The 15,651-nt window shown below is 42.9% G+C and overlaps 1 protein-coding gene and 1 long non-coding RNA gene across 4 annotated transcripts; one reads left to right on the plus strand and one right to left on the minus strand.

The window, feature by feature from the left end:
• Nucleotides 1–21: 21 nt before the first annotated feature.
• Nucleotides 22–3,780, minus strand: LOC122884108 (cystatin-F). The gene is made up of 4 exons (XM_044213518.1): nucleotides 3,610–3,780; nucleotides 1,988–2,166; nucleotides 659–775; nucleotides 22–258 (listed from the first exon to the last, which is right to left on the minus strand). The coding sequence occupies exons 1-4, from the start codon at nucleotides 3,656–3,658 to the stop codon at nucleotides 178–180; spliced, it is 426 nt and encodes a 141-aa protein (XP_044069453.1). The 5' UTR covers nucleotides 3,659–3,780; the 3' UTR covers nucleotides 22–177.
• On the plus strand, nucleotides 3,638–14,361 carry LOC122884109. Of its 3 annotated transcripts, XR_006379813.1 has the most exons (6): nucleotides 3,638–3,772; nucleotides 6,232–8,684; nucleotides 9,169–9,249; nucleotides 9,729–9,773; nucleotides 11,828–12,113; nucleotides 12,222–14,361. It is a non-coding gene; the product is annotated as an uncharacterized LOC122884109 (long non-coding RNA). The 3 variants fall into 3 exon arrangements; XR_006379812.1 differs by having other exon boundaries at nucleotides 9,729–12,113; XR_006379814.1 differs by lacking the exons at nucleotides 9,169–9,249; nucleotides 9,729–9,773; nucleotides 11,828–12,113; nucleotides 12,222–14,361 and having other exon boundaries at nucleotides 6,232–6,689; nucleotides 7,186–7,200.
• The last annotated feature ends 1,290 nt before the right edge of the window (nucleotides 14,362–15,651 follow it).

The raw sequence follows: 15,651 nt of genomic DNA on the forward strand, positions 1-15,651 counted from the left end.
AGAAACGATCTGCAGAAAAACTTTCATATCCAAAAGGCAGATGGTTTTATTTTGTGTGAAAAGTTAGTTTTACAGATGAGGCGTGGAGAAGCAGGTCAGACAGGTGGACAGGTGGATGTGAACTCCATCAGGGATGAAGATGATGGAGGATGAAGATGATGGAGGCAGCTGGAGGTTTCAGGGTTTACAGAGGAAGACCAGAGTCTTGGTCTCATTCTTCCAGGGAATCATCCAAACCTCAAAGTGACACTGAAACGTCTGGAAAACACAACAGGAAGTGGACGTTTCACATTAAAAGCCCTTTACCTGCAAATCCTGCGCTCTGTGACTATCGTATTACATCTCGTTTAATCTGCACAAAAGCTGAAGTGTAAAAAACACACGTTGTGGTTTTACGAGGTCACCTGGTGCACCTGTTCAGACGCACCTGTTCAGACTCACCTGGTGCACCTGTTCAGACTCACCTGGTACCCCTGTTCAGACGCACCTGTTCAGACTCACCTGGTACCCCTGTTCAGACGCACCTGATCAGACACACCTGGTGCACCTGTTCACACTCACCTGTTCAGACACACCTGGTGCACCTGTTCAGACTCACCTGGTACCCCTGTTCAGACGCACCTAATCAGACACACCTGATGCACCTGTTCAGACTCACCTGGTGCAGATGACCTTCAGGCTGAAAGTCACAGTCGGACAGAGTGTTGTTGTCTCGTTTACGGCAGACGGTTCTAGAAATCTCCAAATCTACGATGTACCGAACCCCCTTAACCACCTGAAACACACACACAGAGTACATTTACTCAGGTACTGTACCTAAGTACAAGTTTGAGGTACTTATACTTTAAATGGGTAAATGGCTGCATTCATATACAGTGGTGTGAAATAGTGATTGCCCCCTAAACCTAATAACTGGTTGCTCCACCCTTAGCAGCAACAACTGCAATCAAGCGTTTGCGATAACTTGCAGTGAGTCTTTTACAGCGCTGTGGAGGAGTTTCGGCCCACTCATCTTTGCAGAATTGTTGTAATTCAGCCACATTGGAGGGTTTTCGAGCATGAACTGCCTTTTTAAGGTCATGCCACAGCATCTCAATAGGATTCAGGTCAGGACTTTGACTAGGCCGCTCCAAAGTCTTCATTTTGTTCTTCTTCAGCCATTCAGAGACGCCACAACAAAATCCAAAGAACTGCAGGCCTCACTTGCCTCAGTTAAGGTCAGTGTTCATGACTCCACCATAAGAAAGAAACTGGGCAAAAATGGCCTGCATGGCAGAGTTCCAAGACGAAAACCACTGCTGAGCAAAAACAACATTAAGGCTCGTCTCATTTTTGCCAGAAAACATCTTGATGATCCCCAAGACTTTTGGGGAAATACTCTGTGGACTGACGAGACAAAAGCTGAACTTTTGGAAGGTGTGTGTCCCGTTACATCTGGCGTAAAGTAACACCGCATTTCAGAAAAGGAACATCACACCAACAGTAAAATATGGTGGTGGTAGTGTGATGGTCTGGGGCTGTTTTGCTGCTTCAGGACCTGGAAGACTTGCTGTGATAAATGGAACCATGAATTCTGCCGTCTACCAAAAACTCCTGAAGGAGAACGTCCGGCCATCTGTTCGTGACCTCAAGCTGAAGCGAACTTGGGTTCTGCAGCAGGACGATGATAAGCTGTGATTGGACAATCACTGTTCAGGGGGGAGGGGTTTAGTGCACAAATACATGACTTCATTGTGGAGTTTTAAACACTTAAAATTCCCGCCATGAAAAGTAAAACTCATATTTGGGTTAATTTTTCAGTTAAGATGCAAATTATTTATTTGTTTGTTTGTTTGTTTGTTTGTACATTAAAATACAGTTATTCTAAAAGATGTGACATATCTACAAAGACAGGGATTCCAGACTCTGGAGAGGTTATGTTGACCTGCCGTTGACCTTTGACCCCACAGACATGCGTGCACGTGATGATGCGTTTCCTGCGTCGTACCTGCCGCTGTGCTTTGTGGACGGCGGCGGGTTTGAAGAGGAAGGCGTCGTTTGATTGGTTGTTGAAGGAGTAGGTGGCGGCGAGGACGACCTGCTGGAGGCCGCGGTCGTTCCTGCTGATGTTGTACGGAGATCCAGGCATGGAGCGGCCATGATGGCTGCCCGCCGCCACCCTCGCCTCTGCAAGGGAAGAGGAAGACAGTCACCTGTGATGACCTTTGACCTTTTGTCACAGGGGACATTTTAGTGCTTTTAAGTACATTTTCCTGATTACATACTTTTACTGAAGTAACGCTTTCAACGCAGGACTTTGCACCGCTGCATTTGAGCTCGTTTTATATGAAAGTTCATTTCTTGCTAGCCTGGCTCTGTCCACAGGTAACAGGATCCGCCTGCCGGCAGCTCTAAAGCTGATTAACACGTTATATTATGACGTTTATTAACTAAAAGTGTAACTGAAATTCTAATAAAACACTACCAAGAACTCACCAACAGCAGTCCAGAAATAATCCTATAATGTGTAATACTCTGAAAGCAAGATAACCATCTTTCAGGACTTTGTGGCAGCTGACAGACGAGAGCCTGCAGGAGAAAACGAGGACGCAAACTACAGTCCTGCTCGGGTGAGAAGCTTCACACATTAGAACAAATATGAAGTCAAACAGCTGGAACTCAATCAGAAACCTTCCGGGGACCGAAACCTCTTCCTGGTTGCCTCATCGGTCTTCCTGCTGGTGCGTTCAGAGACACTCATATATAGATATAGACCCAGACAGTCTACAGCAGGACAAGCAGACAGGTTTCTAAAACAAATACATTTATAAAATGTTAAACTACATCTGTTGTGTTCTGAATGTTAGTCCTGTTCCAGGCCAACAGGTGGCACCACGTAACTGCTGTTCTACGAACTGATAAAAGACAGGAAGTATTGCAGTGTGTTGAGTTGTGAAACGCACACTGACAGTAAAGCGACATGAAACGTTTTCCTCTGTCGGGTGCGTTGCTACAGATAACGGCCTCCCTCCAGTTACACACGAGTTCCACTTCATTTCAGCGAACATCCACAGCTGCGTCGTCATCGTGTTACACTGCAGCTGAGAGCAGACGCTGCCTCAAACTCTGCTGGGCTTTGTTCCTGAAGGCGTCACAGCGACACGCTGAAAACACTCGTGTGAATCTGGAAGCTTCTTGTATGTAAAAATGTTTCTGTTCAGCAGCTGATTTCAGACGTCAGAGTGTCTTTGAACGCACCAGCAGGAGGACTGATGAGGCAACCAGGAAGAGTTTCAAACACACACACACACACCTGTCACAAAAAAAACACAGGAAAACACTGAACGCTGTGAGAAAAGGTTTGTTTCTCTCCACTAAACTGCAGTTCGATGCTCTGAGCTTCTGCTGTGAGCACACAAACTGTGTTTTAAAATACTGCGAGATGGGAAGAAGGAAGTCAGACTAAAAACTGATGAGATGGTTTGGAAAACGAGCCGCAGGAATCTGAATGAGGCTCCAGCTAAAGTAACTTCAGTTTCAGAACCAACAACATGCAAACATTTACAACGTTCAGATGTGTTAAACAAGAATAAAGTCCCGAAGGAAACAGGAAGTGTTGAAGGTTTTTACCCAGAACAGCGAGCAGAGAGACGAGCAGCAGCTTCTTCAGTCCCATCATGCACTCTGTGTCTCTGGGAGGACTCGTCTGTGTTTCCTGTGAGGCGGCGACACTCTGACCACAGATCAGCTCTGACCACAGCAGCGGGAACAAACTCTGCAGCGAACATGTCAGGTTTCCTGGACTCTCTTCGGACTTTTATAAGCACTTTTGGGAGGATCTTAAGGATTTGTTCTTCCTTGCCATAACGGAAAGTATCAAAAACAAAACTCTGTTGACTACTATGAAACAAGGGCTCATATCACTTATTCCAAAAACTGGAAAGGATAAGAAATATCTGGACAATCTGAGACCGATAACACTACTTAATGTAGATTATAAATTGTTGACTCATGCCATTGCAAATAGGCTTAAGGTAGGTATCTCGCAAATTATCAGTGAATCTCAGTCTGGTTTTCTCAGAGGTCGGTCAATCCATGACAATATTAGGCTTGTTCTTGATTTATTGGACTATAGTGACAATATCGAAGATGATGGTTTTATTTTGTTTTTGGATTTCTGTAAGGCTTTTGACCGGGTAGAACACTCCTTTATGTTTGATACTCTAAGATACTTTAATTTTGGAAGTGCCTTCTGTGATATTATTCAAATGCTGTATAGTGATATCAATAGTGCTGTTCTGTTGCCCTTTGGCACATGTAGACGTTTTGATGTAAAGAGAGGGATACGGCAAGGGTGCCCTTCCTCTCCACTCTTATTTATTATGGTTGCAAAAATTCTGAGCATAATGATATAAACCTGTGAAGAATTAAAGAAATTAGATGTTTTGGGATATCCACTTGCGATAAGTCAGTTAGCGGACGATACCACGCTGTTTTTGAAAAACAAGACTCAAATACCAATAGCTCTGAAAGTTGTTGCTCGTTTCTCAGAAGCATCTGGTCTTTATCTAAATGTGGGTAAATGTGAGCTGATGGCCATCCACGATCACCCGCAAATACCGTTATATGGTATACCTGTCAAGGATCAAGTCAAATATTTAGGTATTATTGTAACGAAAAGTGAAATAGATAGAGAGTATAATTTTGATGGTGTTTTAAAGAAGAGTAAAACAATTCTGAACATGTGGTTGCAGAGAGACCTATCTATTTTTGGAAGATTATTACTCTCTAAAATGGAGGGTCTCTCGAGACTTATTTATCCAGCATATTCCCTGAACATACCTCAAAAAGTGATCAAACAAATCAATCAAAATAACTTCAATTTTCTCTGGAGAAATAAGCATCATTATATAAGGAAAAATGATATTGTTAAATCTTTAGAAGAAGGCGGCCTGAATGCCATTGATTTCGACCCAATGAATGGCACTTTAAAATTACGGTGGTTACAAAATTTTATAACAAATCTAGACAGTTTCTGGTTCAATCTCCCCGCTAAAATATTCTCTAGTTTTGGTGGTGTCGAATTTCTTATTAAATGTGACTTTGAGTTATCCAAATTACCCATTAAGTTGTCTAAGTTTCATGGACAAGTTCTCCAGTACTGGAAATTAATTTATAATCATAATTTTTCGCCCCATGATACACCTTTATGGAATAACAGGTATATACTGATTAGGAAAAAATCCTTCTTTTACAAACACTGGGCTGAACAGGGTGTAATGCTGGTTTTACATTTAATGGATGACAGGGGTAATTTACTTAACTATTCAGATTTCATTCACAAATATAATATTATTTGTTCTAATCAACAATTTACACAAGTCATCAATGCGATTCCACAGCTGTGATTGGTTCTGTTAAAGGTTTCTGGATGAACACACTCTGCTCCCCGACTGTTTCCCTGAACTGTTCAAAACATTTCCTTTTTAAACAGAAAATGTAACAACAAGTTCTTAAGATCCGTTTTATCCAATGAATGTTTTCCTTTGCCTTTAAGAAGACGAAATATTATGGAAGGTTTCACCAGTCAAAATGTAAAAAAGTTCAGATGTAACTGTTTAAAACTTCCTGTCCCACCCAAAGCTAAAGAGGTACGTTTCAAATTGTTAAATAATGTTTATCCATGCAAAGAATTTTTACATTCAAAATTTAATATTGAAGACAATGTTTGTACTTTTTGTTTAGCTAACATTGAAACAGATGAGCATCTCTTTTTCTCGTGTGTTTATTCAAAGATATTTTGGGATAGTTTCTGTATTTGGGTTTATCAAAACAACTCTGGTGTCCGATCTTTCGATTACAGTGATGTTAAATTTGGCGTTGTACTGAAGGACAAATCAAAAGATTTAACAATTAATAGCATGATTGTTATGGCAATTTTTTTCATTCACAAATGTAAATTTGGCAACATTAAACCTTTATTTAATGTTTTTATTCATGATATGTCATCTTTAAAAGAGTCTTTGAATGTCTGTAAATCTAAGAATGCACTTTGGCTATGTAATAATCTGGAAGCTCTTTCTTTGAACCCTGTAACTTTGTAATTACGGCTTTCTTTGTTCTTGGTTTCATTTTTGTTCAATTGTTCGACCTGCTCTTCTTGAAATATTGAATGTTTAATAAGCCTGTATGCTTTTTGAAATAAATATAAAAAAAAAAAAAAAAAAAAAAAAAAAAAAAAAAATGTGTCAGGTTTCCTCTGAACGTTCAAACTGCTGCTGGCTCCACAGGAAGTCTCTGTTTCCCAGCATGCAGCGCAGCTCAGCTCCGTCACAGCTGACAGTGATCAGTTAGTTCAGGCTCCGCCTCCTCGTTTCGGCAACATGGCCGCTTCTCTGTGACACTGATGGAGTGAGACAGGAAGCAGACGTTACCCGGACACTTTCACGTGTCTGTTATCAAACTGAGAGAAAGTCAAACACGTCTTCAAACTCATTTCTTGTTTTCCTGAAAGTTTGAAAGTGTGATTTTTCTTTTATTCACATACTGACATTTGACAGCAGCGGTAAACCTTTCGAGCAGCAGCCAGATAGTTGATCCAGAATGACTTTGACGCTGTTGTTGCTCGAGCTAACAGGTGCTAACTGGCTAATTCTGGAAGCAGTTGTTTCTAGCTTAAGAGAGGCAGGGGCCACGTGATTGGCTGACAGGTGAGGACAGTGACAACACTACTGTCGCGAAAAAGTGCATCCTGAAATAAAAAGTTCTGTTATGAAATAAAAATTAATAAAACTATAAACTCCTTACGTATTATAATAAGAAAAATTGTTTAATTAAACTGTTTAATTTATATTTTGTACATATTATAATTGATTCGCATGACTTTTTATTTCAGAATTATTTATTTAATATTGATTTCTTTGGGGCTCCATACATCGGCCAAGTGCTTATTTACATACAGAAAAATACAGTTAGTCTGAGTTTGGGTCCATTTAGTTTGCTGACAGGCAGAAGACGACGCCATTAACCCTCGAAAGAGAGATTCCCAGAGATCAGGTCTTAGTCTACAGGAACACTGTTGGAGTTTTAGAATGAAGCAGAAGAGATGTGTGATAGGAGCTAAGACCAACTTGGCAAACAAAAGCAAACTGAAGAATCCTCCCGGGATAAACGAAACAAATGCATCTCGCTTGTGTTTCATCCCAGACTCCAGCCATGACTCGGACCGTGAGACGCACTTTTCTGAGGAGCTTAAAGCCTGAAAACTTCCCTCAGGTGAGGTGCGATGCTCCCGGGCCGGGCAGGCTGAGGGCGCGAGACAGCGATGACCTCGACTCTCAGTCCAGGTTTAGTTACAACTCTGGAGTAATGCAAGATGGACAGCAAGAGACTGACATTGACTGTTGACTAAAGAATTCCTTTCAAATGAATCGATCAGCTGCATACGGGGCAACATGGACGCACGTCTCTCAGTAAATTATAACCATCAAGCCAGAGTATAAACAGTGTTTTATATTTGAAAATGTATAAAAGAAAATCTGTATTGTTATCGATAATTTTAAGACTCAGCTGAGTTAGTACTGACTTTTCTTAGTGAATACAGTGTGTTTGTACGTCAGTCTGTTCTGCAGAGGTCGACTTCCTCTGAGACGCACGGAGCAAACTGTTGTTCGGAGGGAGGGTTGTGGTGGGAGCACCGTCAGGTGTGACTGTGTGGCAACTGGTTGTCATGGCTCACGGGTCAGTAGCAGGGCTTTGCTTCGGGCCCCAGGGAGGTCAGGACCGGCTCTACCCCCAAAGGCCCTTGAAGACATCACTAAACGCCTGCTAACATTTGATGAAGATGCGACAGTCCGAGTCGTCACCCCGGGACAGCCACTGCTACCTCTGCTTCACAGCTTGCGCGACCTACTCACAGGCGCCCGCTGGTGGCGAAGCTGTGCGGCACATTCACAAACATCAGTACTTCAGAAAGTACTAAATTATAAAGACATATCGCAGCAGAACATTTGGAATATAAACATTATATATAAACAAATAAGGATCCGGTTGCAAAGTGACCTGCTGACCTGCGGAGTCAGACAGAAGCGAGCTCAGCAGCCCGCTGCTCGTCTCTGCTGCAGGCCACGTTAGCCGCCGCTCGCATAGCACGCCACGACCTCACACCCGGCTGCCAGTGACACAGGGAAGTCACTTAGTGGCAGTTCTGCTCCTAAAACGGTGCTGGCCAACCGCCGTTAAAAACAAAAAGAAGAAGAAAGAATAAAATCTAAAACCTCCCAGAGCACAAAAATAACCTTTATTGATATTTTATATTTGCTCTCTTTCATACTTTGTACTGCAGCTGCTGCACAACTGTTTCCCTCTGAATACTGACAGTTATATCTTATCTATCTTATCTTATCTTATGTTGTAAATGTTTAACTGCAGTCAGTGCGACGATGGCTGCTGATGTACAGGTCAGGTCAAACGTCCTCATGATTAGAGCATCATTTCCTTTCATCACATGATATATCATTTGTATCTGATGATGGGAAATTCCTGAGACCAGAGTGAACACGCACACGGAGAAAAGAAACGTAAAGGAAGGAGGATTCGTTGGTTTTCAAACATCACAGATCATCAGGATCCGTTTCCCATCGAGTGCTGCAACCTGCGAAGGAAGGACAGAGTTTAACTCAAACACAAGAATTTACTGTCTGAAGGTGAGCTGAAGCCATTAGTTAATTAATCTATTAAACATTATAAAACAAAAAAGAAAAGATTCCATTAATGAAGTTGAAATGTACGTAAATTAAATAAAAATCTGTCTCCACGGAACTTTCTTTAGAAATGTCCACAACACGTGGAAAAAGCTGCAGAAACATTAATACCAGCGACAGACTTAATAAAACTTTCTTTATAGAGTTGGTGGCTTAAACACCGTGTCCTGCATCGCCTCATGCAATAATGTTTATTTTGTAGGTTGAATGCACTTTTGATAAAAGCATCAGCTGCATAAATGTAGTGTAATGTTTATATTTTCAACAGTTTCTCTATTCTAGTGTGTTTGTGTGTATTTGTATGGATATATATGTGTGAGTATGTGGATACTAAGAGACAGACATACACATGTTTTATTATTACTGCCTTTATTCTCTGTTTCTGTGTACGTTCCTTCTGCATGTTGTTAAATACAAACCTGTACAGATGATGTCTTGAGAAAAGGGGATTGATGGGGGACACTGAATCTGTCCCAGCTGAGAGACACGGCATCCAACAGATCAACAGGTAATACAACATGTCCGTTTTATTTCACTTTTATCTGAAAATAATCACAAAAAAATCAACAATTTATTTAAAGGATGTGTTAAGATCTGCTGATCCCAGATCATCTGGAGATCTGGAGTGTTGTTTTCACTGAAATAAGTTATTATTATGAATTATTGTGAACGGTTATTCAAGCTCTTTTTGAACTTACATGTCGCTGTTTGTTACTGAATGTTAATAACACGTCAGTCCGTTGCAGTTTTACATTTGTGACAGTTTTAAGGTCAAACTCGAGCTTGTTGTGTCGAACACAGAGTCGAAATAAGAATATTTTAGTTGTTAAAGAGGAGAAACAGCTACAGTAAATCAAAAAGGTCATATATGGAAGCGTATACGGGACTATGTTCAAATGATAATGTAGCTTTATAATTTTACATATGTATGTGTTATTTGAGTAAAAATGAAAATGCAATAATCCAATTTTTATTTTCTTCCCACAGAGGAAGAGAGCGATGCAGGAACTGGAATCCAAATGGAGATTGAAGGTTTGAATGAGGGGGACAGTAGAGAGGTAGAAGGAGGTGCAGGAAAGATGGAGAAAACCAGACATTTTGGGGTAAAAATGAAAATATTTGAAACTTTCATCAGGTGATTCTGTGTCGGTTTGCATCTCTCTGACGTTTTCACACAAAAAACAGATTTCGTCCTGGCCTCTGTTTTCCTGTAACGCTGATCAGCTCTGTCTGTCCCGATGACCACATTTCCCCTTCAACCTCATTAAAGTTTCATTTAATCTAATCGTGAGATTGACGTCAGCTTTTAGGAAACAGCTCCTGCTTTTAAAACAGAGCTCGGTACGAGAAATACCTAAATATTCATTTCTTTTAAACATTTCTTGCGCCTACCTTTGGGTTTGGCACATCAGAAGCTCCGCTAAATGTTTTGAATACGTTGTTAGCGAGGTGATTCCCGTGTTCTTCAAGTCCTGCAAACTCAAGTGGGACGATAAAGGTGACAGCCTGAAATGTTCAGTTGATCGGTGACGAATTAATCCCCAAATATTTTGATTATCAAGTCATCTTTTCAGTTATTTATTCAGCAAAAATGCTGCTTCTCAAATGTGAGGATTTGCTGCTTTTCTCACTTTTACATTATTGTAAATGATGGGGGGCGTGGCTCTGATATCTCATCAACCGTTGGAAGGATTGTGATGAAATGTGGTTCACACATTCATAACTTTGGTGATCCTCTGACCTCTCTCTAGGGCAGAGGTGGGCAATTAATTTTTACAAGGGGCCACATGAGAAACCTGAATTGTGTCAGAGGGCCAAACATCAGTCCTAACATGTCCAAACATGCATTCACCTCTGTGAACAAGTCATTACCAGCGGTTGTCCCTTTCATCGACTGCATGGCTGCCAACTCTGACAACATTTGAAAGTCTGCAGTTTTCCCACGTGAGAAGACGAGTAGCTGGGCGGTGTCACGTACATCGCAGCTCTCGTCCAGAGACAAACAGTCAAAGTCGGCCGCTCTGTTCTTCAGCTGAAGCTCCAAGTTTCCAGCGACGTCCTCAGCCCGCCTCGTGACAGCGCGCCGGGAGAGTGACGCGTTCTCAAACGCGCCCTTTTCCTCCGGCAGCGCAGCGCAACAGAGTCCAATAAGCACTGCTTAATAAACTCTCCGTCAGAAAACGCCGTACTTTTTCTGGCCATTTTGTGAGAAAGGACATAACTTGTCCTGACGGCTGCATCTGTGGCGGTGTGAAGTTTCGTAAGAAGTCCTTGTTGGGTGTGAAGTTTTGCTAGCAACGCATCAGACTCCCGAGCGCTCTTCATCAGACAGATTTCTGTATTTATCCTCGTGCTCGGTCGTGTAGTGGCGATTCAAATTATAATCCTTTAACACGGCGACCTGTGTACCACAGATTAAGCACACGGCTTTACCTTTAATTTCTGTAAAGAAATACCTGGCGGTCCATGTCTTGTCGAAAACACGGCATTCGTTATCAACTTTTCTTTTCTTAGCGTGAGCCGACATCTTGAGGGTAACCTGGCCAGCGTCGCTGTTCACCTCACAGCTCACGCTCGCTCCGAGATACTGAAATAAGTCCACACCGCAGACATGTTGGCTCTTATCCAGATCACCGTGTGCTGGCTGCGCTTTTTAATTGCGTCATTACGATTGTGTTTCGGTGCATATAATCCCTATAATCTATGATTGGCCTCACGCGGGCCGGACAGGGACGTGAAAAGGGCCGGATGTGGCCCGCGGGCCGTAGTTTGCCCAGGTCTGCTCTAGGGCTAACCCTACCCCTGGGGGCAATTAGGGCAATGTTTGACCACCAGGGGGAGCCAAGAGCCACGTCACAGAATCGGTAGGTTTTTGAAAACGGCGCCCTGGCGATCACAGCTTCAACACCACTTTAACGGTCTTCCTAGCTGAACATGTGTAACTGTGGTAAAACCTGGTCTCCTTGTCAATAGGGATTTATAAGGACTTGATTTTTAAAAGGCACTCAGCTTTTAATGAGCTGCTCTATAACATATTTCTTATATTGAGTCTTTGTTGACTTATTTGGTCCTCTTCTATGCCCCAGGACATATGTCCCAGGATTCCTGGGTAAGAAGTCTCTGTATAAGCCCCTGGGTCTTCCAAAGCCAGCTTGGGAAGACCTCCAGGAACCACCACCCCCCCTCCAGCTGAGTACCATGCCCCAGGATGGGCTCTCATTCCTGAAGAAGCAGACTCCATGCGCCTGGCTGGGCCTTGTAAATACAGATCCACAAGACCCAGGAGGAGGCCTGGTTCTCCATGCTTCAAGACTGGCTCACATTCCTGGGTATACCTCCAGGAGTGAGGCCCCTTAACCCCCACTAATCCAGGTACCTTGATCTCTGGCTGGTCCTGCAGACCCACAAAACCGCACCGGCAGAACTTTCATGCCCCTGGTACACCGTTTAATACTTGCGATTATGGTTTCTGCTTCTCAGCCCCCTCCAGCTGGCTGACATGCCCCCAGGACAGACACTTCGTCCTTGGGAGACTTCCAGGAGCCAGGACCCCCTCCAGCTGGAGCTCCATGCCCCAGGACAGGCACTCATTCCTGGGGAAGAAGTCTATCTATAGGCCCCTGGGTCTTCCAAAGCCAGCTTTACAAGGCAGGGTACCCCGCCCCAGGGCAGGCACTTACTCCAGGTGAGACCTCTTGGAACCAGGACCCCCACCAGCTGGAGCTCCATGTGTGGTACGTAATGTCAATTTCTGTGAAGGCTTCACATCCGACGACACTGACATTTGTCTATGGAATTACATTTTTACTAGTTTTCCGTACAGTATTACAAGGTTTCCATTACAGTCTCAAACCCGCAACCCCTGACCCTCCTGATCTGCGAGCTGAAGGCAAAATGATCATTTAAACACAAACACAAACATTTAAGTGGAAATACAACGTTAGATTTTTATTAGCAAGCACTTGAAGTCAACGGGTTTTAAAAAAAAGAAGAAGAAAAACAACCAATCACAGAGCAACTCTGTTTGTGTGTGTGTGTGTGTGTGTGTTTTCTCTTTTGATGGAGCCAGGCTAACAGTTTCCCCCTGCTTCCAGTGTTTGTGCTAAGCTAGGCTTAACACATCCTGGACCTGGGCCTCTGTACTGGACACACAGAGATGAAACTGATATCCATCAGAACACAAGCGGTCGGCTGGTAGAAATAATATATATATTAACGTGGAAATCCACGGGAACTGATTTCTACACTAAATCAACAAATGAATAAACTGAAAGGAGAAAACTAATATTTGGAGAAGCGTTCAGTCAAATTAGATTCATGGAACAATAAGACTTCAGATAGCTCACATCTGACCGTCAGAATAAAAGTGTTGAGAGTGTAAAGAAAATACCCACTGAATGAAAGCACTGATTAATAATCTGAAAATATTATACTGAAACACATGACCTCTTGTCCTTGATCAGCCAATCAGAGCACAGCATAAGATGCTGTAAGAGTCCTGTTTCACTATAAATGTGTAACGTCTATGTGTAAACTTGTGTTTTATTAATCAAAGGTTAACTGTACAGTGGCCAACATGCTGTGGCTGTTTTCCATCTGTTAAGTACAACAAATGTGATATTAAAATATTATAACTGCAATGTAATACAAATTATTATTTCTTTTTTTTTTTTACTGAATAATAGGTTATTGCTTTTATTCTGAAAGCCAGATGCATGAAAGCCTATTTCAAAACTTCCTGTGGCCCCCCTCAGACGACTGCAAGACCCCCAACTCCTACTTGTTTTTGTCACTCCTGTTATTATTCTTTGTCTTAGTTCTGTTTGGGGGATAATCCTGTTGTAGAACTACAGTTCCCATTAAGCTTTGGGGATGCTATGGACTCAGTGACTCAGCTGTGGGCTCCACTTTGAGCTGTTGTTTCAGCCTGTATGTGTTCACATGCAGTCAGACTGTCCCGTCAGAGCAGCCGAACCAGCAGTCAGCAGCTCCTGTCTGCAGTGGACCCGTGGACGGACAGACAGCTGTCTCTGGATCACTGTGAGACTGAAGGAAACTTAGAAACAGCAGGATTCTCAGGCAGCTTCTGCAGCCGCTTTCTGCTCTGGCGTCTAAGTGGATTCATTGGTCAAATCAGCAGCCAAACTACAATAACTAGCTTACACCTGCCGTAAAGCGATCAAAGATTTCGACGCAAATATGTATATTTCAACCATACGACCTCTAGTGGGCTCCATAATCTGACAGGATTTACCAAAATGTCAGAATGTTCCTTTAAGTGTGAGTGTGATGAAAGGAAAGCTCCACTGATCTCTGGTTTGGTGGAATTTCCCTTTACCACAGGTGTTGACACATTCAGTAAGTGTACAGGTGTGGGTGACATCACAGCCCAGCAGGTGTGTCAGCAGAGTGAAGCCATATAACAACACGGCTGAGGATGGTTGCAGCCCTTTAGCCCAGTGTTTATGTGTTAAGCTGCCAAGAATGAAATAAAGACAGAGCTCTCGTTTCCCAAACAGACCTCAGCGCAGATTTATGAAATACTTTAATTTTCCTGTTTTCAAACTGTGACTGTGGTTCAAAACCACGAGGGTCCACGTTCAGAGTCTCTCAGTGTCCAGACCAACCAGTCACACTCAGCAGCACTCCAGTCTTCATTTCGTAAATTTATTTTTAGTCTTTTGACGAAAATGTAAAAGAGTTTTTCTCAAAATTTTTCTCACTAAAGATATTTCAGTCAGTGACTTTTTTTTAATTTTATGTCTTCTAAGCATTGTGAGCATTTACAGCTGTCGCCATCTTTGTTGCGTCCTTACTTACTAACAAACAAGAAGCTCCTTATTAACGGTCACGCGGCTTCATCGACTTCTCAGCGAGAGATATTATTGGCTGGTGGACGAAACTGTTTGACCAGTCAGGAGCTGCGGTGGGAGACTCTGCAGGTTGTTGAATGAGATTTCACATGTAAAACGTTTCGTCGTAGTTCTCGTTTTCCTCATAGTTTTGACGAAATTAACACTGCAGCACTCATTTATGTTGACACTGTAAGAGTAAGCTAATCACGTCACAGTCCCGGGTATGAATACTCTTTTAGTCCTGACCGAAATGTGTGCGTATGATCGAAAAAAGACGTTAGTTAGCGATCAGCTTGTCATTAATGAGCGTGTTTCCATCCGCCTGTTTTTATGTGCATTTGCGCATAAAGAGACCTGAGTTCCTGCAGGTTTAATCTGGACGGACGTCAGAGACGATGATCTCCTCAGGAAGTGTGAGTCGCACCGAACGATTCGACGTGAGTTTCAGGTCTGAGAGTTTCAGGTCTGAGAGTTTCAGGTCTGAGAGTTCAGGTCTGAGAGTTTCAGGTCTGAGAGTTCAGGTCTGAGAGTTTCAGGTCTGAGAGTTCAGGTCTGAGAGTTCAGGTCTGAGTGTTCAGGTCTGAGAGTTTCAGGTCTGAGAGTTCAGGTCTGAGAGTTTCAGGTCTGAGAGTTCAGGTCTGAGAGTTTCAGGTCTGAGAGTTCAGGTCTGAGAGTTTCAGGTCTGAGAGTTCAGGTCTGAGAGTTTCAGGTCTGAGAGTTCAGGTCTGAGAGTTCAGGTCTGAGTGTTCAGGTCTGAGAGTTCAGGTCTGAGAGTTCAGGTCTGAGAGTTCAAGTCTGAGAGTTCAGGTCTGAGAGTTCAGGTCTGTGAGTTTCAGGTCTGAGAGTTCAGGTCTGAGAGTTCAGGTCTGAGAGTTCAGGTCTGAGTGTTCAGGTCTGAGAGTTCAGGTCTGAGAGTTCAGGTCTGTGAGTTCAGGTCTGAGTGTTCATGTCTGAGAGTTCAGGTCTGAGTGTTCAGGTCTGAGAGTTCAGGTCTGAGAGTTCAGGTCTGAGTGTTCAGGTCTGTGAGTTTCAGGTCTGAGAGTTCAGGTCTGAGA

This window comes from Siniperca chuatsi, linkage group LG11 (assembly GCF_020085105.1).
Source record: "Siniperca chuatsi isolate FFG_IHB_CAS linkage group LG11, ASM2008510v1, whole genome shotgun sequence".
Classification (NCBI taxonomy): Eukaryota; Metazoa; Chordata; class Actinopteri; order Centrarchiformes; family Sinipercidae; genus Siniperca; species Siniperca chuatsi.

Coding starts and splice junctions, on each gene's coding strand:
- LOC122884108 (XM_044213518.1), bottom strand. CDS start 3,658: ATGATGGGACTGAAGAAGCTGCTGCTCGTCTCTCTGCTCGCTGTTCTG. Junction 2,167..3,609: donor CTCTCTGCTCGCTGTTCTGG/GTAAAAACCTTC, acceptor CTTCCCTTGCAG/AGGCGAGGGTGGCGGCGGGC. Junction 776..1,987: donor TCCACAAAGCACAGCGGCAG/GTACGACGCAGG, acceptor TGTGTGTTTCAG/GTGGTTAAGGGGGTTCGGTA.